Source organism: Aspergillus flavus, chromosome 4, assembly GCF_009017415.1.
Source record: "Aspergillus flavus chromosome 4, complete sequence".
Classification (NCBI taxonomy): Eukaryota; Fungi; Ascomycota; class Eurotiomycetes; order Eurotiales; family Aspergillaceae; genus Aspergillus; species Aspergillus flavus.
In genome coordinates, this window is record NC_092405.1 from 969,008 (window position 1) to 993,984 (window position 24,977).

At 46.8% G+C, this 24,977-nt stretch overlaps 9 protein-coding genes and 1 non-coding gene across 10 annotated transcripts; 7 read left to right on the forward strand and 3 right to left on the reverse strand.

Annotated features, from left to right (window-relative positions):
* The first annotated feature begins 469 nt into the window (after nt 1–469).
* F9C07_t139 lies at nt 470–571 on the forward strand. The gene has a single exon. It is a non-coding gene; the product is annotated as a tRNA-Phe (tRNA).
* A 2,413-nt stretch (nt 572–2,984) lies between these two features.
* On the forward strand, nt 2,985–4,200 carry F9C07_2283127 (putative NAD(P)H-dependent FMN reductase LOT6). The gene has a single exon (XM_041286221.2). The coding sequence runs from the start codon at nt 3,346–3,348 to the stop codon at nt 3,937–3,939; it is 594 nt and encodes a 197-aa protein (XP_041145827.1). The 5' UTR covers nt 2,985–3,345; the 3' UTR covers nt 3,940–4,200.
* On the reverse strand, nt 4,201–5,495 carry F9C07_2283128 (Alpha/Beta hydrolase protein). Its single transcript, XM_041286227.2, has one exon. The coding sequence runs from the start codon at nt 5,460–5,462 to the stop codon at nt 4,293–4,295; it is 1,170 nt and encodes a 389-aa protein (XP_041145828.2). The 5' UTR covers nt 5,463–5,495; the 3' UTR covers nt 4,201–4,292.
* Nucleotides 5,496–8,198: 2,703 nt separating this feature from the next.
* On the forward strand, nt 8,199–11,686 carry F9C07_2068415 (uncharacterized protein; the record flags this gene model as incomplete). The annotated part of the gene is made up of 3 exons (XM_041286222.2): nt 8,199–9,639; nt 10,831–10,949; nt 11,651–11,686. 3 exons carry the CDS (start codon nt 8,199–8,201, stop codon nt 11,684–11,686), a joined length of 1,596 nt encoding a protein of 531 aa, XP_041145829.2.
* A 244-nt stretch (nt 11,687–11,930) lies between these two features.
* On the forward strand, nt 11,931–13,219 carry F9C07_2232179 (chaperonin 10-like protein; the record flags this gene model as incomplete). Its single annotated transcript, XM_041292643.1, has 4 exons — nt 11,931–12,058; nt 12,125–12,173; nt 12,234–12,390; nt 12,450–13,219. The coding sequence occupies 4 exons, from the start codon at nt 11,931–11,933 to the stop codon at nt 13,217–13,219; spliced, it is 1,104 nt and encodes a 367-aa protein (XP_041145831.1).
* A 158-nt stretch (nt 13,220–13,377) lies between these two features.
* Nucleotides 13,378–16,389, reverse strand: F9C07_2283131 (major facilitator superfamily domain-containing protein). The gene is made up of 4 exons (XM_041292653.2): nt 16,021–16,389; nt 14,875–15,973; nt 14,771–14,819; nt 13,378–14,724 (listed from the first exon to the last, which is right to left on the reverse strand). The coding sequence occupies exons 2-4, from the start codon at nt 15,079–15,081 to the stop codon at nt 13,496–13,498; spliced, it is 1,485 nt and encodes a 494-aa protein (XP_041145832.1). The 5' UTR covers nt 15,082–15,973; nt 16,021–16,389; the 3' UTR covers nt 13,378–13,495.
* F9C07_2212552 (glutathione S-transferase) lies at nt 16,390–17,258 on the forward strand (the record flags this gene model as incomplete). Its single annotated transcript, XM_041292644.2, has 2 exons — nt 16,390–16,708; nt 16,768–17,258. The coding sequence occupies exons 1-2, from the start codon at nt 16,504–16,506 to the stop codon at nt 17,256–17,258; spliced, it is 696 nt and encodes a 231-aa protein (XP_041145833.1). The 5' UTR covers nt 16,390–16,503.
* Nucleotides 17,259–17,718: 460 nt separating this feature from the next.
* Nucleotides 17,719–18,079, reverse strand: F9C07_3526 (uncharacterized protein; the record flags this gene model as incomplete). The annotated part of the gene is given in 2 exon segments (XM_071511106.1): nt 17,719–17,766; nt 17,780–18,079. 2 exon segments carry the CDS (start codon nt 18,077–18,079, stop codon nt 17,719–17,721), a joined length of 348 nt encoding a protein of 115 aa, XP_071366307.1.
* An 840-nt stretch (nt 18,080–18,919) lies between these two features.
* Nucleotides 18,920–19,669, forward strand: F9C07_1507981 (uncharacterized protein). The gene is made up of 2 exons (XM_071508166.1): nt 18,920–19,341; nt 19,396–19,669. Exons 1-2 carry the CDS (start codon nt 19,166–19,168, stop codon nt 19,634–19,636), a joined length of 417 nt encoding a protein of 138 aa, XP_071366308.1. The 5' UTR covers nt 18,920–19,165; the 3' UTR covers nt 19,637–19,669.
* Nucleotides 19,670–21,881: 2,212 nt separating this feature from the next.
* Nucleotides 21,882–23,146, forward strand: F9C07_1508021 (uncharacterized protein). The gene is made up of 2 exons (XM_071508167.1): nt 21,882–22,497; nt 22,554–23,146. Exons 1-2 carry the CDS (start codon nt 22,184–22,186, stop codon nt 22,984–22,986), a joined length of 747 nt encoding a protein of 248 aa, XP_071366309.1. The 5' UTR covers nt 21,882–22,183; the 3' UTR covers nt 22,987–23,146.
* The last annotated feature ends 1,831 nt before the right edge of the window (nt 23,147–24,977 follow it).

Here is a 24,977-nt window from a genome sequence, read left to right on the forward strand (position 1 = left end):
TTGAGTCATGCCAAGAAATCAGGGCTAACCAGTTCTAGGACTGGCTCTGGTTCAGAATACAAAAACGAAAAAAACCAAAGTCAGGAGAATAAAAGGGTCTGTTGTTGGGGGTTAAAACCTAGATTCATAGCCTTAAGGGAGAGTAACCGTGTTGATCAAAAAAGATAATATTTCCATAATGTCGAGGAGTAACGACCAACAAGCTCCATGTGGGAATATATAACCGAAGGGGTGACGGGTATCCTTCCCTAGAAACTTAAAGTTTGACAGAATGTGACAAGTTTCTTCCAGACAACAAACAAGTCACTCTTCATATACCCTACTCTGCCTATCTGTCATCAAATTCAAGTCTAGATATCCCCGGTTGTTGTCGTCTACATTGTGTTGTGACTTCCCATGCATCGCCTATTACTAGAGCAATTCAGTCTGTGCCTCTTGATGACATTAGGATTTCGAACTGCCAAGAGTTGCGGGGATAGCTCAGTTGGGAGAGCGTTAGACTGAAGTTTACTTCGATCAGATAGCCCTTATGGGTATCTAAAGGTCGCCGGTTCGATCCCGGCTCACCGCATCATTTTTTGCATTTGGATAATTCCCTACCCCTAGATAGGCACGCAACATTTGCAGTTGTCAAGGCAGTTTATTCCCCGGCCGTGCGGGAGCAGATCATGAGGTTTAGCCCAGGAGTTGACTGATGCAAAGAGAATACTTTGGGGGTTGCGATGGGTTATTCTTGTCAGCATCGTATCATATCGTCGGCAGTTCAAACTATTACCTCGCAGTGCTCTTCAGGTATTAAAATTGGCCCATGCGCTTTTTTAACTTTGTCAAGGATGCAGGTAACCCTTGTCTCTGCCTTATTTATTCTAATTGTAGTATATGTTCCACGCTTCTTCTTCCAACGGTCTGTGTACCCGTTAGCTATCTTGGATAGGTCTAGTATCAATGTAGAAGGCACCCGATTGAAGGTGGTGTCAAAGGAATGTTGGAAGCGCATTTGACCGAGGGTTAACTTCAGCGTCGAACACCACTACGTGATCATACGTTGTTGGGTTAGAGTCGGCGGTTCCATATATCTCTTTTTTATTTTTCTACCTTATCGTTAGTTTATCTTCTTGGGTACGGAGTAATTAAAGTCCATTTTGTGCCATATAAGTTCAGGCGAAAGTTGTTTTTTATTTTGTTCTAAGCTTCTAAGGACACAAATTTCTTAGGCAGTCTAGAACCGGAGAAGGGGGCTATATGCTGTAGCTAATGTAGATCTATCTTATTGATAGTCCAGCTATTTATACTTCTTTCTATATACCAGTCCGGTAATAGATCCATCTTATATCAGCTTGTAACGTGGGTCTACTCAATACCAATAGAAGTAATCTATTTCCGGTTTCCTGGCTGCAGCAGGAAAGGCCTATCAGCCAACTCAGCTCGGATAACTATTTTAGTCGTAGACATTAAGTCCATTGTAAAGCCAGTTTACCAAAATTAGTCATTTAAAAGCCAACGGATATAGACTCCGTTGTCGCCGTTCGGCCATCGGGTTGTCCATGCACAAGGGGCTGGGTATACTATACAGTCATCCTGCAGCGTCGTCAGCGGATCTGTGACAGTCTCCATCAGTTGATTTCTTGATCACTTTCTGGTCTGTACCACTGCCCAAGAGCCTAACTGCTGACTATTGAACTCCTAAGCCGCTATACCGAACTGCCTAGGTACTAGGGGCAGAGATTCCTCTGGATGAGTATCCACGGGCCGGTTTAGCAAAAGCTCCGTCAGCAGCGAGAGGGGCGGATGCGACCGGAACTATCCTGCAGGTCTTGTGAAATACAATAGACACAGGGAATTGGGAGAGTCCCCGTAATCGAACAAATGAACATAGGAATACAGGTGAAAGTCCTGATACCTTGAGGAACGTTATACGTTTCCCTGAAATGTACGTAACATGTACACCTCTAGTAAGAAGAAGAGAGCAGTATACATTGCGAACAGGTTGAGTGAGGCGAGATAAAAGATAAGCTTGATAGTTGTGGCACGGCATTAAGTATGCGCGTGGTAAACTAAAACAATAATAGCCAGGGCTGCATATCAAGTATAATGCGATATAAATAATATCTGGCTGCTGTACAATTATATTCAATCTTCTCTCTAGTTATGCATGGTATCGACATTTTCGCCTAAGCCAACTATAGTAACTGTGAGATGTCTATACCAAGTGTCTCTATGACTGAGATCGATGCGCGCCAGTTATATTTATATCTATGTACCTGATTCTAAGCATCATCCAGCGCTGCAGCTACAGTTTTGGTCTGTGTGGTTGTGTCGCAGTTCTTTCCAATAGTGGTCACCCAGCACTTAAAGTGACACTTCTGCTTACCCTTATCCGACTACCGACTTCTCACCTTCTCCGAGGGGAGTATAAAAGTTCGCAGAACTATCCCTCTAAACCCAACCCACTACGGCCGCAACGGCCGAGGTTGCGCTTGATGCTACTAGAATTATATGCTGTGCCTTTAAGGCCGCCTCTGATTATTTTGAAGACGATCCTCCTTAGTGCCGCATTTGTTAAGTCAACTAAGTCAACTTGGCGAATTGAGTTGGTTAGGCCTATAGGTACCTATTAACTGAAGGAGACAACCCACACTTCACACATGAGAATGAGCCCAGTGCGTAACAGAATATAACTTGAATTTGCATCCCACAAACTAACATAGGTGCTAATTGAATTGAATGAACAATATGACATATGCCCCGCCAAAAGTGTAGTAGTAGGGAGATGAAATAAGACTTGACGCTGGCCGACTTAGGGCAAAGAGCCCCCGTGGCCCATCACGAGGGCTGAGGCGTTGCAGAATGATGATAAGCATTGGAAGTTGATCCACTACTCGAAACAAATTTAACTAGATAAGGTGTTCGGACTTAGGCCTCCGATGGACTTGGTACAACGCTGATATTGTCATTGTTTCAGCCAAGGCGGCCTGCCGGGCCGCACTCCACTAAGTCTTATGTAAATTCGATGGATTTATAATGCTTGATAATAGTGCTCGGCCTTCGGGCTTCTACAACTCCTCCGAGACAGAGTCACTGGGTTTGTAATACTCTCTGCTCCTTAACATATTCGGTTTCAAATCAGTGAAAGAATATGACAATTATTCGGGAATCATTATGCGCGGTTGAAGTGAACCTACCCAGGTTCATCTTCTTAAAGGGGTCGTCAGACGCTTGTATAATAACCTTGTCAGTGGATAATTTTTTTAGAGAATTAATAAATACTGTCCAAGGATAACAAAGAAGTATCTCTTAATCTACATTCATACTCCTCATTCCAACAGCAAACCCCCGAAAGCAGACATGACGAAGATCGCCCTAATCAAAGGCAGTACCCGAAACCCATCAGTGGGCAGCGCTATCGCGGGTTGGATCCACAACATACTGAAGCCAAAAACCACGGACACTCTCCAAATTGAACGACTCGATATCGCTGACTTCAATCTCCCGGTCTACGATGAACCCGTCATACCTGCGATGGTCCCCGCCGTAAAGCAATTCACTAAGGAGCACTCGAAGAAATGGAGTGCAGCCATTGCTTCCTTCCAGGGATACATCTTCGTCATACCTGAGTATAACCTTGGGCTTGCCGGTGGAACGAAGAATGCAATCGATTATCTGTACAGCGAGTGGCCTGGAAAGCCCGTTGGGATCATCAGTTATGGCGCCAAGGGTGGGAGCAACGCCTCCCAGCAGCTTAGTGAGAGTTTACGGGTGGTTATGAAGATGGAGGTGATGCCTACTAAAGTGTTACTGCCCTTCGCTCCGGGGTCGGATGTGCTTTCTGCCTCAAATGAGGGTACTTTGGGAGAGGATTCGCGCAAGTCTTGGGAAGCTGATGGGAAGAAGGAGCAGGTGCTTCAGGTGTGGGAGGAGTTGAAGAATGCCCTGGAGTAGCCTAAGGAGGAGAAATAGTTGACAAGGTATTCTAGGCCGATACATTCAGGCCTTTCCTTGTACACAGTCACTCTTGAGCTTTTTCTACGCTATTGGGTAGTCTAATCTTTGGTCTGTCTTGCTTTGTCTTTTTCACAGGCCAACTAATTCCCATGCGCTCGTCCCCTCGTTCGTGGCTTTGCATTTCATGTTGATTCGATAACCTTTTTGGTAGACTACATAGAACTGTTTTTACTCTATCTATACAGTTTAATGTCTATAATATTAAGCCACTTTACTATAAGTACTTTCAAGAAGGAAGAAGAAGCCAAAGTCGCACCTATTAATGTCCCCACTCCTAGTCAACCCTACCGCTAAGCTACATATTTTACCTCAGGATAGTCACTCGACGGCCCATCCAAGAGCTTACTCTTCTCCCCAGTAATAAAAAATGTAGCCGACGCAACAATATACTCCGTCAAAATAGCCCTAACCCGCAACCCAGAAAGCGAACCTAAGAGCTCCTCCGTGCCCTGCTTCACCTTCACGGGCCACCCACCAACATCCCGAATCAACGGGAAGTCCGTGAAGGTGAGATGCAGGGAACCAGCCAGCTGAAGCTCTCGCCTGAATCCCCGAAGATGAGGCCAGATCTTTCCCCAGCTATTGTTATCCAGTTGTGTAATGTTCGCGTGTCCAAAATTGATAAAAGGCCGGTCGAGACCCTCTTCGACTACGGGGCCCCAGAGCGCTCCGTCGAAGTTCAGCCCACCCGCAAAGCGGGGTTCGTTCAGCATCGCGGCTGCGGCTGTCGCGCCACCGAATGAGTGGCCCACTATAGCGACTCTGTCGAGTTCGAGGGTGTCTGTGAAAGAGGATGGTATAAGGTGCGGGTTGTCGTGTATTTGGTCCAGGGTGAAGATGACATCTTGGACGCGGGTATTTAAGGTGACAGGATCGGTTGCAGAGACGTTGACACCGTATATAACGCTGCCGTCGGGGAAATCCACACTCGAGGTGTCATAGGGATGGTCCACGGAGACTACCACGAAGCCTGTGCTGGCTACGGACTCGAGGATTAAAGAGTAGTACAATCGGGACGCTCCTAAGCCTGGGGAGAAGATTATGACAGGGTATTGTTTGTCGCTAGGCGATGTGTCATTGGAGGCGAACCCGGACTCAATCCGGAAACCTTTTATTGTTGTCCCGTTGGGCATCCCGTAGGATCGAAACAGCTGGTCTGTTACTGCTTCTGTATGAGGAGGAAGATATGGTTCGAACTTGGTATGTCCGCAATTGACAGGCACGTATGAAGTTGCCATGATCGCTCGCTTGTCATGGGTAGGGCTGAAGGGATCGACGCGCGAGGTATCGAGTAGTTTCGCGTGTGTTGTCTGCACCCTGCATGGCCCGGATGGTCCAGGCAGGTGGGTTGCTGCTTGGACCGCTTGAGCTAGGGCTGCACAGAGGAGTATAATGGTAGAATAGGCCATGGCTGAAAATTGGGTAATTGAAGAAGTACCACGGCAATGCTGGTTAGACATTCTTGTCGGTCTTATATAAGGAGATGTCTGCCTGATACGTTACTAAGCAACAAATACTCAGCCACGAGAGGATTTGGGGGCGAAAATGAATGATTTCTCTACGCTTCACAGAGAAAACCTGCCAAGTGCTGACATAATTCATTGTTCTGCTCCGCCACGATGGGGGGCCTTTCTATATATCAGAATATCTTCGGTGAAGACCCAATAGTCCTGCGCGGCGGGAGGGAACGCGGCCGCTATATTGAGTATAGCTCGCCATGAGAAGTTTTGTATCCTCTTTTATAAAGAATAATGTACCTATTCTCTTACAGATCATTGCTAGATATTAGCTTCGGTTATCTTCTTCTCGCTGATTTGTTCTACATTATCGCGCAGATACTAACCCTAATACGGTTGAGCCGTACCGCGAACATCCGCTACATCTCGATATGTACTGTGCGATCAAGAGGCGGAAATTGGTACGTTAGCAGGATGATGGCATAATATGTCACTGATGTTATTCATAAATAATCAGTTATTCAATTTCAACCGTTGGTCGGGGGTTCACACAACCAAACGAGCATGTGTATACGGAAAGAGGATGTGAGCGGTCACCTGCATCTCGCGTGATGGTGGCTGCAGCAAGGCTAAAAGGATCCGACCTATGCAATCATCATTCAGCGCTCACAAAATGGCAGCGTGAAATGAAACGCCGCCGTCTCGTACGAGCAAGGTCTTAGCTGACCGACCTTTATTATGCGATCAAAATAACCCCCTGTCCAGATTGTACTGTCGTCCAAGCCACGTGCATTCGAAGTTACCGCAGTAAAGGTTGTTTATGCTTGATTTCGGACGTTAAGGTATTGGTCACTTCGTATTACCGAAGCAAGTGAATACACGAAGGTAAAAACAAGACATAGACCCTATGGTCTTCATACAGTATACCGACGTCGTTCAAAGAGCCGACCCGACAACGTAATATTACAGGTGCACCTAGGCTGGGTTGCTTGCTTCTTCAAGTCTCGCACCCGATACACTCCTCGGCTTCTCTACTATAGGATAGTTCTTTTTGTCGTATACGTGGACGGATGAAAGCCCGTGTTCTCATTCGCTTACGTCTCAAAGACGTTTCGGAAGGTAGCGGATATGCAGTCTAACACAGAATCCAGGGGTGCCTAACCAGGGCTAGACTAGTAGACCATGCTTTTATCAAATAACCGTTGATCATTACAGATGTGCCAATTCTATCATTGGCCAGATCCGGAGCTAAGCACTCCCCCTATATTAATACGAGGACCATGCCGAGACGGCAAACGATAGTGTAATGCTTGTTTGCTTTTTTATTTCTCCCAACATGGAGAACCGAGGGTTGTTTGTGAGCCCTAGGCTAGGAACAACTCTGCAATCAGGACAGATAGAAAACCAAACATGGGCGGTTCTGTATCTGCCATTCAAACCTGTACGGATGCCTCATAGTAAGAAGTATGACTCGGTGTTGTAGAGCTGTACGGTTACGTAAATTGCCAGATATCTGTCTCTTTTCAGCCAGCTTATGCTGCGCGATTTTCGGAGTCGGCGCTGAGCTGCGATGTAACCTGAGTCATCAGGCGTCCAGGTCTCGGACATCTGGAAATGGAAAGGGAACAATGATCACGACTGCGCTGGTTGACATTAAGGGTTCTCTTCCGGTATGAATATGTCGAGAAATCCGTGAGAAGCTTTCATTCATCTCATCAAGCTTCCAACTTCTTGACTTGGATCCCCCAGCGCCGTGTTCTGGGAAATCTCTTACTCGCTTCTTTGCTGCTTTCAAATCATCAAATTCAGCTACCGCAACCATGGTCAAGTTCACAATTCTCCCTCTCGCAGGCATCGCCGCTCTGGCCTCCTTAGCCGCCGCGAACAACTGCAAGACCGGCCTCAATTACTGCGGCTATAATCTCCTTGGTACTGGTACGAACACTGGCCGTGCCTGAATTCAACATTGGTTCTATGTATAACTATATACCAGCGTTAACCCACAATATCACGTTTGATATTTTCAATTCTCATCAATATCATACTAAAGATTCTCTTATTCTTAGAAGGTTACAGATGGCTCTAATATGGACCAAAATATGTACCTACTTGACTATATAATCTTATTGCGTGAAATAAGCAAGTAAATACGACCAAGTCTCTGACCATCCGATGATCGGGCTGGCTATTTGGGCTTGGGTGGTTGTCATGGCTGTACAAACTATTCTCACTAAGGTCTCAATAATTTATAAGATATTTTAAAAACAAGGTTCCAGACTTTAATGAACCGGTTTATTTAAGAGCTGTATAAGTTACTACAGGTCTGATACATTGTGTGTCCTACCGTCCTCCTTGGCGGCGTTAGGACGTTCGGCTATATCTATTTTGTAAGTTGTTCCTCGCACCCATGCAAACTAGTGGCTTTGTGTCAGAAGAGTAAATCTATGCCCTTCGAGGTAATTCCCCTCAGGAAGCAATAAGTGGATCAACCCCATGATTTACTCCGCGTCGCACAGGTGCGACAAAGGTCATGTCGGGGCGAGTGTGCGAGTCGCACTCCCAAGCGCGGGAACGACCGGATCTCCGGACATTGGAAACCTCAATGAGCAAGAAGGACACTATATAATACCGAGTAAAACCGAGTATGATTGTTGCACGGCATTATTTTGAGAATACATTTCACGACCATTCCCGTATCCCCTATTATTGTTTCTCTTCACACAGCCAAGCTACAACAACATGAACGGCACACAAGCTTCCAACGGCGTGTTACACCTCGATGCGCTGATTATTGGCTCGGGCTTCTCCGGGATATACCTCTTGCACAAGCTACGCGATGAGCTGAAACTGAAGGTCAAGATTTTTGAAGCCGAGTCGGATATTGGTGGAACGTGGAATAATAACCGCTATCCCGGGGCACGAGTGGACTGTCCGGTTCCATTTTATGCGTATTCATTGCCTGAGGTATGGCAGTCGTGGAATTGGACGGAGTTGTACCCCAATCAGAAGGAGATCAAGTCCTACTTCGACCATGTTGATCGCGTGCTGGATGTAAGGAAAGATTGTCTGTTTCACTCGAGGGTCAACGAGGGCACGTTTGATGAGGCGACTGGTCGATGGACGGTCTGGACGACGGATGGGAAGGTGGCGACGGCGAAGTATCTGCTTGTGGCTGTAGGCTTTGCATCCAAGTCGTATCTGCCCGACTGGAAAGGGCTCGACTCGTTTAAGGGGACGATTTACCACTCGGCCCATTGGCCGGAAGCAGAGGAGATCAGTGTGAAAGGGAAGAAGGTGGCTGTCATCGGCACAGGCTCGACAGGCATCCAGATCTTCCAAGAGTGGGCCAGAGAAGCCGAGGAAGCGTTTCTCTTCCAAAGGACCCCGAATCTCTGTCTCCCGATGAGACAACAGGAGTTGCATGCTGGCTATCAGGTGAAAGATAAGGGGGAATATGCAGACTACTTGGCGGAGTGTGCGTTAACCTTTGGTGGATTGGAGTATCAGCAAACACCAAAGAATACATTTGATGCGTCTGAAGAGGAGAGAGAGGCGTTTTGGGAGGATCTCTACCAAATGGGTGGGTTCAGGTTCTGGCAAAATAACTATCAGGATCTCTTGACTAGCCTTGACGCCAATCGCGAGGCATACAATTTCTGGGCGCGAAAGACCCGTGCGAGAATTCAGGATCCGAAGAAGCGAGACCTGCTTGCTCCGCTAGAGCCCCCGTACCCGTTCGGAACGAAGAGGCCGTCCCTTGAACAGGACTTCTACGAGCAGTTCAACAAATCGAATGTCCATATCGTTGACACAAAAAGCCAGCCCATTGTTGGTGTGACACCTACCGGCATTGTCACCGCTGATGAAAAGGTTCACGAAGTCGATATTATTGCTGTGGCAACGGGCTTCGATGCAGTGACTGGTGGCTTACTGCGCCTGGGTCTCAAAGACGTGAACGGTGTCGGTCTCGACGAACGCTGGAAGGACGGCATGTCCACCTATCTCGGCATGGCCATTAGCGGGTTCCCAAACATGTTCCTCCCATACAGCCTCCAGGCACCCACTGCTTTCGCCAATGGACCGACTTTAATTGAACTGCAGGGGGACTGGATCACATCCCTGATCCGCAAGATGGAGATGGAAAACGTTCAAAGTGTCACGGCTACCCCTCATGCAGAGAGTGCGTGGAATGACGAGGTTAATATGATTGCCAACAAGACGCTTTTGCCATTGACTGATTCGTGGTACATGGGATCCAACATTCCGGGCAAGCCTGTTCAATCATTGAACTATCTTGGTGGTCTTCCAACCTATCGAGAGAGGTGTGCGAAAGTTCTTGATGAGGATTTCTTTGGTTTTGCGAAAGCATGATGTCTCTTTATTCCGGAGTATAATTGCCTTTTCAAGTACATGTATATATGATATCTCCTATCCAATGTTTAACTTTTACTGATATTCCGATTGGACCACCCAGCTACCAAGCAAAACATTTTAATTTACGTCTGTATTCACTTCTGTCATGTGATAACTTCGTCCATCGAAGGACCTCTGTGTATAAACTGAAACGCGCCAATATCCGTGATACGTACCACATCGCGCCTCTCAAATGACGTAAGACAGATAAAAAGCCGAAAACCTCATGTCAAGGACTAAATGGACAGTACGGGGGGTCGGTTTCAGGAGGAAGCGTGAGAAACGAAGGCGATGTCACATTCTCGGATGCCATGTCTTCCTCTAGGGAGGGAAATAAAGAGAAGAAAGACTTGCACATCTTCCATTTCGAAAGGTCTACCAAATGCCGACTGAAGGCCTCAGAGAATGAATACAGTCCATTCTCAGGGTTAATCTCATAGGCAATACTGATTGAATGGGGCCATGATAATCGGAAGCAGGAGACAAAGTACTTGAAGAATCTATCTGTAAGTATCTCGCAATTTGAAAACACGAGGCGTTCGCGGAAGCCAGGCCTAGGTTTTCCAGACCCAGTTAGTTCTTTGAACAGTAATTATGGAGTCGAAGACAGGGGTTATATATGTACCAAGCGAAGTAGTCTACAGTGGCGTTGTGCGGAAGGTGAAGCTGTGAAGGCCTTTGTGGGTAATTAGCATAAAATGTATTCAACGACGATCTGGTGAGTACCAACCTCGGTCGATACCACGGCGGAACCCCTTTAAAGTTATTTTGATACATCATTGCCTGGAAGAAGGTCAATATCCAAGTATATCACTTGTCCAGTAGCTCATACCACGAGCATCTTGAGGATAGTGCTGAGCATTGTCAGACGTGTTAGGACCCCCCCCTGTATGAAGATCCGCTCATCAATTTGGCTAATAATTTTCCACAGCGGGCATGAATACGCCCTGTCCTCTAGAAAGTGCCAGCCTTCAAGGACACCGCGGATCATGGCGTCTTCATTTAGTTTGTCATCGGAGCAAATGTCTAGGATGCTCAACCCTGACAATTGCGCTAAAAGTTCGTCGGAGAATTCAAGTATCATGCAACTGCTGCTATCCTGGAGCGATGGAGAAATGGTTGGCCAGGTGGTCGAGTGTCCGTTCCCCCAAGTCCTTAGGGTTTGTCTGAAAGGGGCGACTGGTTCTGGATCGAAAGGAGCAGCAGATGGTCGAGAGGCCAACATGGAGCATGGCTCATCCTGTAAGGACGAATGGAGATCAGATGGGGGCAGTGGGCAACTCCCGATGGATTCTTCTGGAGACATGGCCATGGACTGTAACCCTGGATCGAGTCTGTCAGAGTTAGAAGACGTTCATCTTCGGCCAAGGGAAAGGCCACAGTACCTAGTCTGAGATTGCAATAAACGATATAGTGCAGCAACTTCGCTGTGGAGATTCTTTAGGCTCTCTTTTTCTTTTTCCTGTTTTTGTCGTTTGGATACTCTGTCCTTGTAACGTTTGCGCTCTCGTTGCGCCGGGGTCAAGACACGACCGGAGCTCCACGGTTTTGTCGGGATCGACCGATCTGACGATATTCGTGTAGTCATTGGAATTAAGCTGCCTTCAACTGTTGGCTAATCGTGAGATATTTCTGACATGTACAGGATGTCGCAAAGGCACGAGTGATAGAGGGCCTGGGACGTCAGAGATCGGGGACTACAGACATTCTAACACCCCGCACTTGATCCCCATCTTTCCGAAGGTTTGTTTTGCCCCGGCTAGGACGCTTTGGGATAGCCCGAGGTACTGAAAGTCGAATTGTGGCTCTCTTAAATTTCAAAAGAGTGTGGATTGTCCGCTGGATCCGGTGGAGCCGGTGCGAATTACGTACAAACCGGGATGATTGGTTCTTGGGTAGATCGATGGATCAACGTCTGGGGTGTGCGAATCGCGCAGTTTTGAGGAAATGATCGGCAGTAATAAACCTCCCTCCCGAGGATATAGTATATATAAAATACACCTTCAGTGACATAGCACAAGGAAATCACAGCAATCTCAGCAAATTGTCACAATCATCATGTCGTCTTCAGTCGAAATTCCCAAACAGCACAAGGCGGCAGTATATGACAAGCCTGGATTTGTCTCAACGAGTGTGAAACTGGTTGAAACGCCGGAGCCGGGATTCGGCCAGGTTCTAATTAATATGTGAGTACTGCTAATGTTAGGTTGGTTGGCCGCGTGTATGAGACCACTAATCTGTAGATGAAACAGGACTCATTCCGGTGTCTGCCACTCCGATCTAGGTGTTATGACAAATTCTGTGAGTACATGCATCTTATATGATCCACCGGAATGCATCTGACACATTGTCGAACTGCAGTGGAAGCCGCTGCCGTTCCCAACTCAGGAAGGGCAGATTGGAGGCCACGAAGGTGTTGGCGTGGTCGTGAAACTTGGACCTGGATGCGATAATTCACAAGTCAAAGTAGGGGACCGTGTTGGAGTCAAATGGGTTGCCGCTGTCTGTGGAACATGCTGTGCGTTGACCCCATAATTACACCAACCTAGAAACTAAGTACTGACAGAAAACCCCAAGTGCCTTGCCTTTCCGGGTCTGACGGCCTTTGCCTGAATGGAAAGATATCAGGCTACTATACCCCTGGTACCTTTCAGCAGTACGTGCTAGGACCCATCGATTATGTGACACCAATTCCAGATGGTGTCCCGTCGGAACTAGCGGCACCTATGCTTTGCGCGGGCTTAACGGTGTATGCGGCCCTCAAACGCAGCAGGGCGCAAGCTGGTGACTTCGTCGTGATTTCAGGAGCGGGAGGTGGTCTTGGACATCTCGCCACACAGATCGGTAGTCGTGGCCTTGGGCTTCGCGTAATTGGAGTCGATCACGGCAGCAAAGCCGACTTGGTGAAAGAGAACGGTGCAGAAGCTTTCGTGGACATAACCCAGTTTCCGAAGGACGATAATGGCGCCGCGATTGCAGAGCATGTCAAATCTCTGACCAACGGTCATGGTGCCCATGCGGTCATTGTTTGCACGGCTTCCAATATTGCCTATGCGCAAGCAATTCCGATGCTCCGCTTTAATGGCTCCCTGATCTGTGTAGGCATTCCTGAGGGCGACTTGGTGCCCATTGCCACAGCCAGCCCGGGGCTTCTCGCGTTTAAGCAGATTTCAATCGAGGGGTCCGGGGTTGGAAATCGACGAGACGCCCTTGATGTTTTGGACTTTGTTGCCCGCGGTATCATCAAGCCTCATGTGCGAATGGAGAAACTGGAGAATCTGACAAGCATTTTTGAGGAGATGCACTGTGGTAAACTCAACGGACGAGTGGTTATAGACCTATCTTAAGACCTCTGAATGGATAGATGCCCTGTGGCCACAACCTTGTCCTGTTCACATCCTCTGGTAGCTGCTAGGTTTTATTTACTCACTCAGATCCAATACCGTTTGCATGAATTATCAGCACAATGCAGTCTATCAGGGTTAGCAGGTTAAGTTAAACCCCGGCTTATCCGAGTGGTCCTCCTGTTGTATAGATATGATAACTTAGAAAACAGAAAAAGCATTATTCCAAGCTCATATTGTTGACTGCCATCCATACAAACAGCAAGTTACCTCTATAAACTAGTAAGTATACTTATATCTCGGATGCCTATCCCCCAACTTATCCAACTGCTCCTCATACGGCAAATCCTCTACGCCCCTTAACAATCCCACCGGATCAGTGTTTTTCCTGCGATTCAACATCCGCAACAACCCAACCTGCGTCACCACAAGTGCCATGGCAATCACCGTCAAGGAGAGATTAAACCGGGATCCCAGCTCATAGTATGGCGCAGACTTCTGGGGGTAGATCCATGTGCTCATGATGCCCCCGCAATTCGTCGCAATAAACGCCATAGCCACGGCAGTTGCGCGTCGTACATGGCCGGCCGTGTTATTGGGCACCCAGCTAATTAGACACGGTGCGCATGCGTACACGCCAGTCAGAAGGAGTACCAGGGCAGCGTAGCGAACGCCAGTACTGCGGCCATTGATGGCCAGTGCTGCGCCGATCAAGGCAATGCCGCTGGTAATGAAGGCACCGATGCCGCGCTGATGATAGCGGTCGGAGAAGTAGGCTGTTATCATGGTCACGACGAATCCGCAGGCGTATGGTGGTACGGTCATAAGCTGGGTCTTGGTGGAGCTGTACCCGAGGGCCTGCACGATTGACGGGGAGAAGTATGCGAGGCCGAAGAGACATGCGCCGTTGCAAAAGAGGATGAGACATGCGATCCATACATGAAGGTCCTTTAGGACGGAGAAAACTTCTTTGAAAGAGACCTTGGTTTCTGTCTCGAACTTGTTGCCGTCTTGTTGCAGTCGGGCGATGCATCGTTCCGTGTGCTCAGATCGGAATGTGATCACTTTTTCTGGGCCGTTTGGTAGCACTAGGAATGAAAAGAGGCCGAAGCAAACAGTAAATAGGCCTTCTAGTAAGAAAATCCACTGCCATCCTTTCATTCCCCGCAGGCCGCTCATCTGCTGGATGGCGGCGGCTAATAGACCCGAGAAGGCACCGCTCAGGGAGGCTGCGGAGAAGAAGAGCGCGATGCGAACCTGCAGCTCGTGGCGGCGGTAGAAGTTCGACAGAAATAGCACAATACCAGGAAAAAGGCCTCCTTCGAGAAGGCCCAGAAAGAATCGGCAGGCGAGGAAGCCGGAATAGTTGTGCACTTGAGATTGAAGTGTTGTGACCATACCCCAGAGGGTGCACAGTGTGGGCAGAAGGAGACGAGGTCCTATGATCTTCAGCAGGAGATTGGATGGGAGTTCGGAAACCACGTAGGGAACATATGTCACGGTAATGGCTGAGCAGTTAGTATGGAACGGGCGAAACTATCTGGAAGTATGTACCTGTTTTATATTGTAGATCAGTCAAATTCAAGTCTTTTTCCAAGCCAGCCTTGATTTCCATGGTTAGCAGAATATTGTATGTAAAGCTGATTGAATGAACCCACCACTCGTGCATTTCCAACATTTGCACGGTCCAGCCAAGCCAGAAGATACAACATAAGCGTCATTGGCATCAGTATCAGGTCCAGTCTTAGAACTGTTTGTCGGTCGAGTTTCAGCGTTCGCTCATCCATCGGGGCCTCTTCCTCAATGACATCCTTTTTAGCCTCTGGGTCCCCGGCTGGGTCGGGGAACGATTTTGTGTCGGCCATTATGACTATGAAACTGGCTTTTGCGGAAATAATCTCTTAGAAAATTTCAATGCATGCAGTCGCCGCCCTTTATACCGTGGTCTCAACGCAAAGGATGTGCCCTTGCAGAAGACCCAGAACTGCCGAAACGCTGGCCGAAGCAGCTGTGAATACGGGATGTGGTTCCTGTCTTGTGGGGGACGACCAATGACATTTGCATAATTGATTCCAAGACCTCTAGTCAATTGAGCCAAGATGATATCCCTCAATATCTCCATTCTTTTTCCTGCTTTTAAAAATGCGGGGGCGGGGCGCTAAACGAGGTTTGCGGAGAGACGCTCGCATCCTTAACCTCGGCTGGGGGACGCAGTGTCTAGACTGTTTGTCCTTCTCTCACGATCCACAAGAGGTCGATTAGCATTTGGCTACATAATTCTTCGATTCTTCTGAGCACCGATTAGGTCTAGGATTCAACGAGATATTTTCGGCAATTTGTTTCGGCTGTGTATGAGATTGAGAGACAATCCGATCAACCTGGTCAGTCAGGTCGGGTGCAAATACACAAAATGTCGCTGTCAGGCACCAAAGTGACCTTTATTTGAGCTGAAGTGTAATTAGGGAGATGAAGCATATGGCGTGTCCATAGCTCTCGAGGAAGGAACTCGGTCGATATATCATTTAAACATAAGCTAGGGCTTAAATAGATATCTCACGTGCTAGTCAGAGCCCTTAAAACAAATATCGCCGTCTTGACCAATTTTACGACGCAATCACACTGCCACGTATATATTTCCCGTACTCCGTAATAAACAATGAATGTTCTGGGGTGTGAAGAAATCCCCGCACACGGCTTTCCTAATTCGGCCTAGCACCTGCGCTCCACGATCTGCAGGTATAAATCTATTAAATGATCCTTCTATTCTTAGTAGGTCAAGTCTTCGAGCGATGGATTACGCTTACCATTTCATGTGTCTAATTGTATAATTTATCTTGCAGCGCACTATACAATGCACACAGGCATTTATGCCTTCTGATATGTATGAAGTTGCAGTTGAAGTGAAGGAAAAGGTATACGATGATCATAGCTTCGATGACGTGCTCGACTGAATGTTAGTATTGTATCCATTGCATCAATTGCATGGAAAATTCCTAATATGACGTGACTAATCATCTAATGCTTTCTTTGTCTGTCAATTTCCATTGTCTTGATTCCTAAGTCGCAGTCTTAATGGGATTGATAATCGAATAGGAGGAGTCGGAATTAATTCCGGGCAGGGATTCTGCCGCAGCCCCGCCTTACAGGCAGTATAAATACAGTTATACAGACGGGCATCAGTTGAGAACTATATTGTCTCCAGTTTTGCAGTGCAGATCACCGTGTGCAATTGAGAATTATTAACTTTACGACTCTGCTCCTTCCCTCTCCCAAATTAAACATTCACAATGGTCCTCAAACTTTACGGATTCCCTCTTTCCACTTGTACTCGTCGAGTACGCACCGTCCTCGCAGAAAAGGGTGTCGAGGCCGAATTCCACTCAGTCGACCTGGCCAAGGGCGAACAAAAATCAGAGTCCTACCTGAATGACCTGCACCCATTCGGCAAAGTTCCCGTTCTCCAAGACACTGAGACGGGTGTTCAGATTTTCGGTTCGTAGTTCCTCACCAGGTATCTAATTCAGAACAACACGCTAAGATCAGCCCAATAGAAAGCAGAGCCATCAACCAGTACCTTTCCAGCAAGTACGCCGGGCAAGGAACCACACTCTCCCCTCCCGAGTCCGATCTGAAAGCCTGGGCTCTGTACCAACAGGCACGTATACACCCCGTCGCATACACGAATCACACTAACAGGATGCAGGCTCTCTCTATTGAACAATCCTACTTCGACCCGATCGTTTCCCAGATCGCTTTCGAGAAAGTCTTCAAAGTCCGCAAGGGTCTCGGTGAGACCGACGAGGCTCGCGTCCAGGTCCTCTTTTCGCAGCTCACGCCCGTCCTCGAGGGCTATGAGCGCGTTCTTTCCAGGCACAAGTACCTTGCGGGTGACCAGGTGACACTTGCGGATTTGGCCCATCTGCCGTATGGGGTGTTTGTGGAGCAGTTCGGTTTCGCTGATCTTCTGCCAAAGTATCCCCATGTTCAGAAGTGGTGGGAGGAGCTGAAGGCGAGGGAGAGCTGGAAGAAGGTTACTGCTTAGATTTATACCTCTGACCAAAATCTGGATTGGGTTCCCGCATTCTGACAACGGTGATGTCAATCTTCAGAACGATTTAGAAGGAAATACTAGTTAACATGATACCTTCAACGAGTTATATTAGATAAACGTCGCGGCCTATCTACAAATGATTGCAACTATGAGTCTATTCGCCAGTCGCCCTCAAGTTATACTTGACATAGGAGGGTTTTATAATAAACACTCGAAACATAAAATTGAATATAATTATCTAGGTTATATCAAACATCTTAATTATCCGCGAGAATACCTATCCATCTATCATACTCGCAAGCATTGGTCAAAGCTTCCATCTAAACGTAGCGGCCATCCTGCTGAAGGGTGTTTGTCCAATGCAGGTACGACAACTCCAACCTGGGTTGAACACTCTCATGTGGATCAACATCATCACTGGGCAAGATGATGTTGCCATCACGATATCTTCTTACTTCGCCTTACCGTACTTGTCGATCACCAACGATAGGTAGTAGCCTATCCAAGTCACCATTTACCCCATTTGCTTTCAAAACAGGGGCATTGAACGCCTTTGCTATCTCAATCGGGCTCATAGTGATTGGCCGACGAATCTTCCACCATTCATAGAACGTCGATACCACTACAACTAGACATACGCCCATAACAGCCGCGCCCGGAGCCAAGGAACCAGAATGAACCTGGAATACCGATACATCCTGCAGCTTGACAACATTTACTGTGTGGTTTTGCTGGATCACTTTTTCTCCGTGTTGAAGGAGACGTAGAGGCCGGCTGGAGTTATTCGGGACCGAGAGCGCAGTACGGAACATAAGATTTTGAAGTTCAGCGACCACGTGAAGGATTGGATCTTTTAACGTATCTTACGTATCTTGACAGCTGACAAGCTTGTCTGCCCATGTGAGATGTTCTTGTGCGAGCATACCGGATGTTTCCAGCGTCCAGGCATGATTATCTGCATTCCAACGGTCTTTGACTTCAGCAGGTCATTTGCTACTAGGTAGAGACCACCAATGGTCCTTTTGGTAGTTATGTCTCCTTGTTCGTTTGTATCGTAGATGACTGCGATGGTTTCGGGGGATCTACCCAAGTCTTCCAACGATGAGGAGGACTCAATAGCACCATCTACAATTTTGATCGGATAAAACAGCGTAGCCCGATGGAATTCGCACCGATTCACTTGCAACTGACTGTTACAGTCTTTCTGGTCTTTATAAGTTGCAGTGAAATTGAAGCTGGATGGTCGACGCAAAGGATCGAACGTGAAATTTGTCGAAAACATGAGCCTTTGAGCGTCCCCCATTCCCACCACAGTTCCGTTGTACAGTAATTTGAAGGAAGTAGTTTCCTCGTTCCCTGACTCGTCAGTATGCAGCCAAGCCCTAAATCCGCAAGTCACAATCATTCCAGTGCTACTGAAATCTGTAAGGAGTACGGCGGTTCTTACCTCTAATTGAATCAAGGGGTTCGCTAATCACAGCTACAACAACAAGTACTGGAATACCCTTTCATATGCAATGATATTTTGGCTACCAGCCTGATATAATACACTTTTATTGGGACCGTTTTGTACAGTTTTTGCGAGAGCCGTCGCTCTTTTCTATATGTTTATTATTCGACTATAAATCTGCTTTGCATTATGGTTACATAGAATCTCGAACATGTGTGCCTATAGATTCGCTCTATCCTAGGGAGAGGGTCAGTATCATGATTAGGTTCATCCAGATAAAATATATGTTGGGGATATGGTAGTCAAGGCGCGACCTTGATGTCATTGGCATTTTGGTCGAGTGGAATTGAGAATATATATCTGGGTTTCCGCTCTACCATATATCTGGATTAAATACTCGGCCCCCACCAAAATACTAGATTTGAGACATTTTGAACTAAGCTATGTTATGATAATCTTGTTATATACTATAATTGCGAGGCTATGCGTCACATTCGAGCTCATTGTTGGCGAGATATTCTTAATTCGATGTCCTAGTGGTATGGGGAAGAAGTTTTTCCTTATATTGTCAATTAGTAAACAAAAAAATCAACCAAAGGCGAGATGGCCGAGCGGTCTAAGGCGGTTAGTACCACTATTATCACTTTCTAATCAAACAAATAACTAATAATCTCTCAGCTGGAGTAAGGTTCCAGTCTCGAAAGGGGCGTGGGTTCAAATCCCACTCTCGTCAACATCTTTTTTGCTTTTTATTTCCTTTACTACTGTTCTTTACCTCTTCAGAGCTTGCCTGTACTGCTTCCTTTTCTCTCTTCCTTTCTATTCACCCTTTTTTGTATACCGCTCGAAATCCTTTCGTCCCTCCGCAGTTAAAGCCCGAATACTACCCGCCTCAGCCGGCGCCATAACCTACTACTAACAATGTGCACTCATCATCCTGCCCATCGCCTGTTCATGCTTGGCCTCAACGAAGTAGCTGATAGCATAATAATGCCTTGAATTGAAGCGGCATGCCTGGCTTCATAATTAGAACCGGTATAGAAGAATAGATGGTTTCCTCCCTACCTTTCCTTACATTTATATTAAAGTTCCTTGATAGCTCACTAGTTTATTCCGGGTGGCCTACTTACTGGAGTCAAGCTGTGTACAAGTTGCACGCGATAAAGAAGATACGTATCTTATGTAGGTGAGACTAGTATTCAACGTGTGCTTGATATGCTTATAGTATCCCCCGCCGTACACCATACCAGCAATTGGCCCATGGGACAGCCTCTAAACTCCACCTACTTACGTATTTTGAACGGCTCGCCAGTCACACCTGCAACTGGAAATGATGCTAACTATAATACATAAATAAAAGGAGGGGGGGGGGGGGGAAATCACACAACAGCTGGCCGCGAATAAAGATTGGGCGGAGTGTCTTTGTATGGTTGCCCTTGGCACCTCTGCCTTAAGGCAGAGAACCTGCACCTTGGGCCTTTCAGTAGGCTGACTGTTGTGACGGGCAGGGATAAATATATTTTCGCGCAGGTTTTGTGGCTATAACATGTGGCTAAGGGTGCCGGTGTCTTGAATGACTCTAATCGCCGACTGATTACTATTAAAGAGCGGATATTAAGGGTTATACACAGCTGGCTGATAGAATTCGCAGGTCGCGCAAGCCCTATTATGCACCACTCCACATTAAGTCAGCGTCGCTGCGGCACCAACCCGATGTCAGCTGTAGTAATTAATAACTAGCCTGGTGGAGGAACTAGTGATTGCCTAGGTGAGGATGGTGAGTGTGCAGTAGGCAGAGTGAGAAGCCATGGGAAAATTAGTTCAGCTCATGCAACTGTCGCCTAACAGGCGGGAGTACTTGAAAACTCAGGCGATTGGCTATGGGGAGAGAACTGCACGTTGAGTCCTCTGGCCTTTCGTATATGGCGCTCTGCTCGCCGCCTTATTGGAAACAGTCAGATGCATGAGCTGGATGCTTTGTTTTTCCGCGCAACATACCCCGGACTATCCATAAGATAGCCAATTAACTACCTACTTAATTATTCAACTAGTATTTGCCTTCTTGAGAATCAGTTATTTCCCTCTTCTTCCCGCTCCACTGCTTTGATTAGTCGTATATAGCCTGAAACCTACCCACAATCCAAACTCTCGCTAAATCATGGCGGTGTTTCCGTTTAACTTAAAATGTTCCGCTGTCTTTCTAATGATATCATCGTTCCTGGCTGCTGTCGCCTTTGCTATTGGCTATGACATGTTTTATATCAGAGTCTAAATGGGAGACCTGTGCTGAATGCCCAACCACTCGCTTCGTTGAAATCCTCTTTACACGTATCGGACCAGCAACTTTATATTTCTCTCGGCACTTTCTTTGCCTTCCTGGCGAAAAGTTCTCTGGGGGTTTTGGTCTCGACGAGCTTTGAGCAACTTGCGTGGAAGTCTATTAAAGGCTAACAGACTCGAATCGATATCATCGACAATCTATTGTCAGTTCTCAAGAATGGCTTCACAGTTGCCAATCTACGATTATGGAGGCATTCTCCGATCAGCGTGACCCTTGCTGGAATCTGTTGGCTTCTTCCTGTAGCCTCAATCATATCGCCCGCTACGTCAAGCGTGCAATTGGCTCCCTTCAACGTGTATGCGTTGAAACACATCCCTCGTGTTGATTTTACAAGCGCGAATTTTGCAAGTTTCATTTCCAGCTTAGCCATAAATCCAAGGGGGCCGAACTTTTGGTCTACTCTCTACAACAGCCATACTGCAGAAACTCAAAGGGTGGTCAATAGTGTTGCAACACAAGGTACCATCTTGCCAATAGATCCTCCAGCTGTCAACTCATCGTGGTCAGTAGGATTTTATCGTCCTGCTATTGTCTGCGACAAAGTAAACCAGGCCCTTGCTACTCATATCACCCAAAATGTTGCGCAAGCTATAAACAGATCCAAGGTGTTGGAAGCAGATATGCTGCGTTTTAAGAGGTACGAATATCTTTCTTGGGCACCAGAGATAGATAAGTTGGTGGATTCTGTTCCTTTTATCAAAAGAATGGGAGTGATATGTTCACCCAACGGTCGAATCAGCTTGGCCCTAAGCCCAGGGACGCGAGGATAATGTCACGGTGCCTTCGACTGCATCAAAGCCTCTAGTTGACGGTTCACCGCTATCTCTGTTTGTTGCCACCTTTCCGCGTGCCACCGAATATACCGAATTTGACGAGGCTCTGAAGAACATGGACAAAGCTGTACAAAATTCAACGATTCTTCATTGTATGCTCCACAACGCGTCATACCAGGCCAGTATTACCTTCGTCGATGGTGAGCAGACAGTTCATGTGACAGACCAAACAGTTCTCAATCCTATTGTTTACACGATCGGTGTTATCAACCACGACAATGGTAAACCAACTTCAAATACTTCATTCGTGCGCAACGCTCAAGTCATGGAGTCTTTTTCTTATTAGTCTATAATGGACGCATTTGGCGGTCTTTTATTTGGGTTGATTACTAGCAGGATTAGTTTCATAGAAAAACTCGACGTCAGCGTCACATTGTCATATACAGAAAAGCCAAACACCAATATCATATCAACGACATTGATGGAAACAGAAGAGATGAGGTTTATCGACTCCCTCACGAGCCCAGAGTCCGACAATCCATTCCCCAAGTACTGGCGGGAACAATCCGTCAGCTCGTCAAATCATTCTTCTCCTCCACTGTCGAAAGCTCTTGAAGATCTTTTCCGGAATATCACGCTGTCACTCATGAGCTCCAATATATTCCAGTATGTATTCTTGATCGGGACCCTACACTCTTCAGCGTACTAAACATCTATAATAGGCCCAACTACACCGTGAAAGCAGTGCCAGAAACGAATGTGACTATTACATCTTACCACAGCATCTACATCTACAACCGACCGATTCTCTGGGCTGCCTACGGCACCGCTCGCGGCGCCACAGCGCTTAGTTCCATTGCAGGAGTCTTGGTGTATTTCTCCAATGGTGGCTCCTATGGCACTAAGTTTTCAACGGTGTTTAGGGTCACCCAGGGCGCCAAGGTATCGACAAACCTCAGCATGAAAGACTACAGCGGCTTCGACCCGCTTCCTGATCACATTGCAAAAGCAAAAATGACACTCGGCTATAACCCGGACTATCCTGTCAGGGTGTCATCCACAGCCCCACTGGACCAGCCTCATCAACGTCCAACGGATTCTAGTCAACTGCTCGATACTACGACCGGGGATTCGAATAAGAGCTCTGGACCCTAGTACCCTAGACTCTACTCTTCAGTGGGTATCCGTGCATTCTAATTTGTCTATCTACTATTACCGCGTGCTTCCATCACCCACAATGCATAGTAATTGACTCGGCTCCTCCAATCTAGTCTACATTCTACATCTATTGCTACCAGTCTAGCACACGACGCGTCCTGTAATCATAGGAATAATATACGACCTTATAATATACTTCTTATTGCTTTGCAACCCCTGGAGACCTTTCTCCTTCTTCTACTCTAATCTTGCTGATTTCTGTATAGCACCCCCTCCCTATATCTTATGTCAACCAAAATGGCCACGGCCTCGGAATCTAACGAGAAATCGTATCCCTGGGTATCTGGCTAGAATTAGCAAAGAAAAATCTGAGCGGGATAGTGAAGGAGATATCCATCCCCACCGAGAACCTGGGAAAGAGGTTATATAAACTTGCATTGTACGTATGTGGATCCGCTGCAGGTGCGCGGAAGAAAGTTTCAGTGGTGCATATATATGAACAATACAAGAAGAGTCTTAGACTCATTCACACCGGTCACTGCAGACTGTTAATCAGACCGCAAAGTCGGCCGATGACGAGCTTTCGGGGCAGTAATAGCTGGCAGCCGAGCCGAGCTGTGGATAGTTTTGTAAGATGCAAAGACATTGGAGATGACGGTGCGCGAGGAAGGTTCAACCACGGTCAAGCGCTGTGCCGTGGTTCTAGAGTTCAGAATAGTTCACCAAAGCATGGTACCGGACACTGAGCTGAGCCGAATGAATCAAATTCTTTAAACCAATCAGTAGATCCAAGTTTCCTAGACATGGATAATGAGAGTAGTTCTAAAGTTTCTAAAGAATCCCCCGGGTAAGGGAGAGTAAATATGGATATATCTCATTCTTGACTAACTAGTAGTAAGTCTACATCCTTGTAGATGCAATACTCGATCCCGGTGTTTCCGATATATGGTCAAGTGCTAGCATTTGATTGACTTACGCCGGTAGCCTAATTTCGGTACTGATACAAACATTGAATATTGATAACTGAAAAGCTACATCTATAATGACCAAAATATCTACCACTTTACAAGATTGGTGCAGAATCAACTAGTATAAATTTTTATAATCCATGACGAATCTATGATATCTTCCGAATGCCTATCATTATTCATAGACTTCGAGCACATTTTCTCTGCATTCGGAGGCAAACCAGCAAGAGAGTAATATACACTATCAAATCCACTGCCATTCCATTGATATAGACGTTTTGGTTCTGATTATAATCGTTTCTGTGGAACATGCGGAGCATCAAGTGCCACAATAAGTTGTCATCGAGCTTCACGGCGCTAGGCGATTCACACGATAGCCCATAAACCAACAGAAAGGTGTCTTCCGAAGGATACGACTTAACAGGGCCAAATTCATATCTACACTCTCCAATTTTGAGCTATGCTTAAACAGACACTAACGTATTGGAAGGGGAGAAAGCAGCAGAGGGACAGGAAAGAAGAGGTCGAAAGCAGAGATAGATTTCTGCCTTGCAACCAGTTGTAATGTTGGAGCTACCGCTAACAGACGGATAGTGATGACGTATTGGACCTTATATTGCTTTGATTGTGGTGAACCCGCTGAAGTGGATTGTCTAGATTATTTTAACAATGATAGGCGAGAGTTACAACCCTAGCTTGGAGTGGAGAATTGCCGAATGCAGCGGTATGTAACCCGAGCCCCACTTCCCCAAGAACTGTCAGAATTCTTAGCATTTGTTCGGCGTCAAGCGGCAGAATATTCCATGGCTCTGGAATATTATTCCGTTGGCAGCTGCCGGATGTAACTCCGAGCTACTACACCTAAGACAGCAGGACCCAACAATGTAGTCATACATTCAGGCAGGCCGACGTCAATATTTCGCGTACATCATGACTCAGCTCTCCTAATCTTGTTAACGAATACGCCACATATCATATAGCCTACCGGGGCGAGAAAGTGTCCGGGAAGAAAACCTTTCT

Coding starts and splice junctions, on each gene's coding strand:
- F9C07_2283127 (XM_041286221.2), top strand. CDS start 3,346: ATGACGAAGATCGCCCTAATCAAAGGCAGTACCCGAAACCCATCAGTG.
- F9C07_2283128 (XM_041286227.2), bottom strand. CDS start 5,462: ATGTCTAACCAGCATTGCCGTGGTACTTCTTCAATTACCCAATTTTCA.
- F9C07_2283131 (XM_041292653.2), bottom strand. CDS start 15,081: ATGGCCGACACAAAATCGTTCCCCGACCCAGCCGGGGACCCAGAGGCT. Junction 14,820..14,874: donor ATGTTGGAAATGCACGAGTG/GTGGGTTCATTC, acceptor ATGGAAATCAAG/GCTGGCTTGGAAAAAGACTT. Junction 14,725..14,770: donor TGATCTACAATATAAAACAG/GTACATACTTCC, acceptor CTAACTGCTCAG/CCATTACCGTGACATATGTT.
- F9C07_1507981 (XM_071508166.1), top strand. CDS start 19,166: ATGATAATCTTGTTATATACTATAATTGCGAGGCTATGCGTCACATTC. Junction 19,342..19,395: donor TGGCCGAGCGGTCTAAGGCG/GTTAGTACCACT, acceptor ATAATCTCTCAG/CTGGAGTAAGGTTCCAGTCT.
- F9C07_1508021 (XM_071508167.1), top strand. CDS start 22,184: ATGGACGCATTTGGCGGTCTTTTATTTGGGTTGATTACTAGCAGGATT. Junction 22,498..22,553: donor ATGAGCTCCAATATATTCCA/GTATGTATTCTT, acceptor CATCTATAATAG/GCCCAACTACACCGTGAAAG.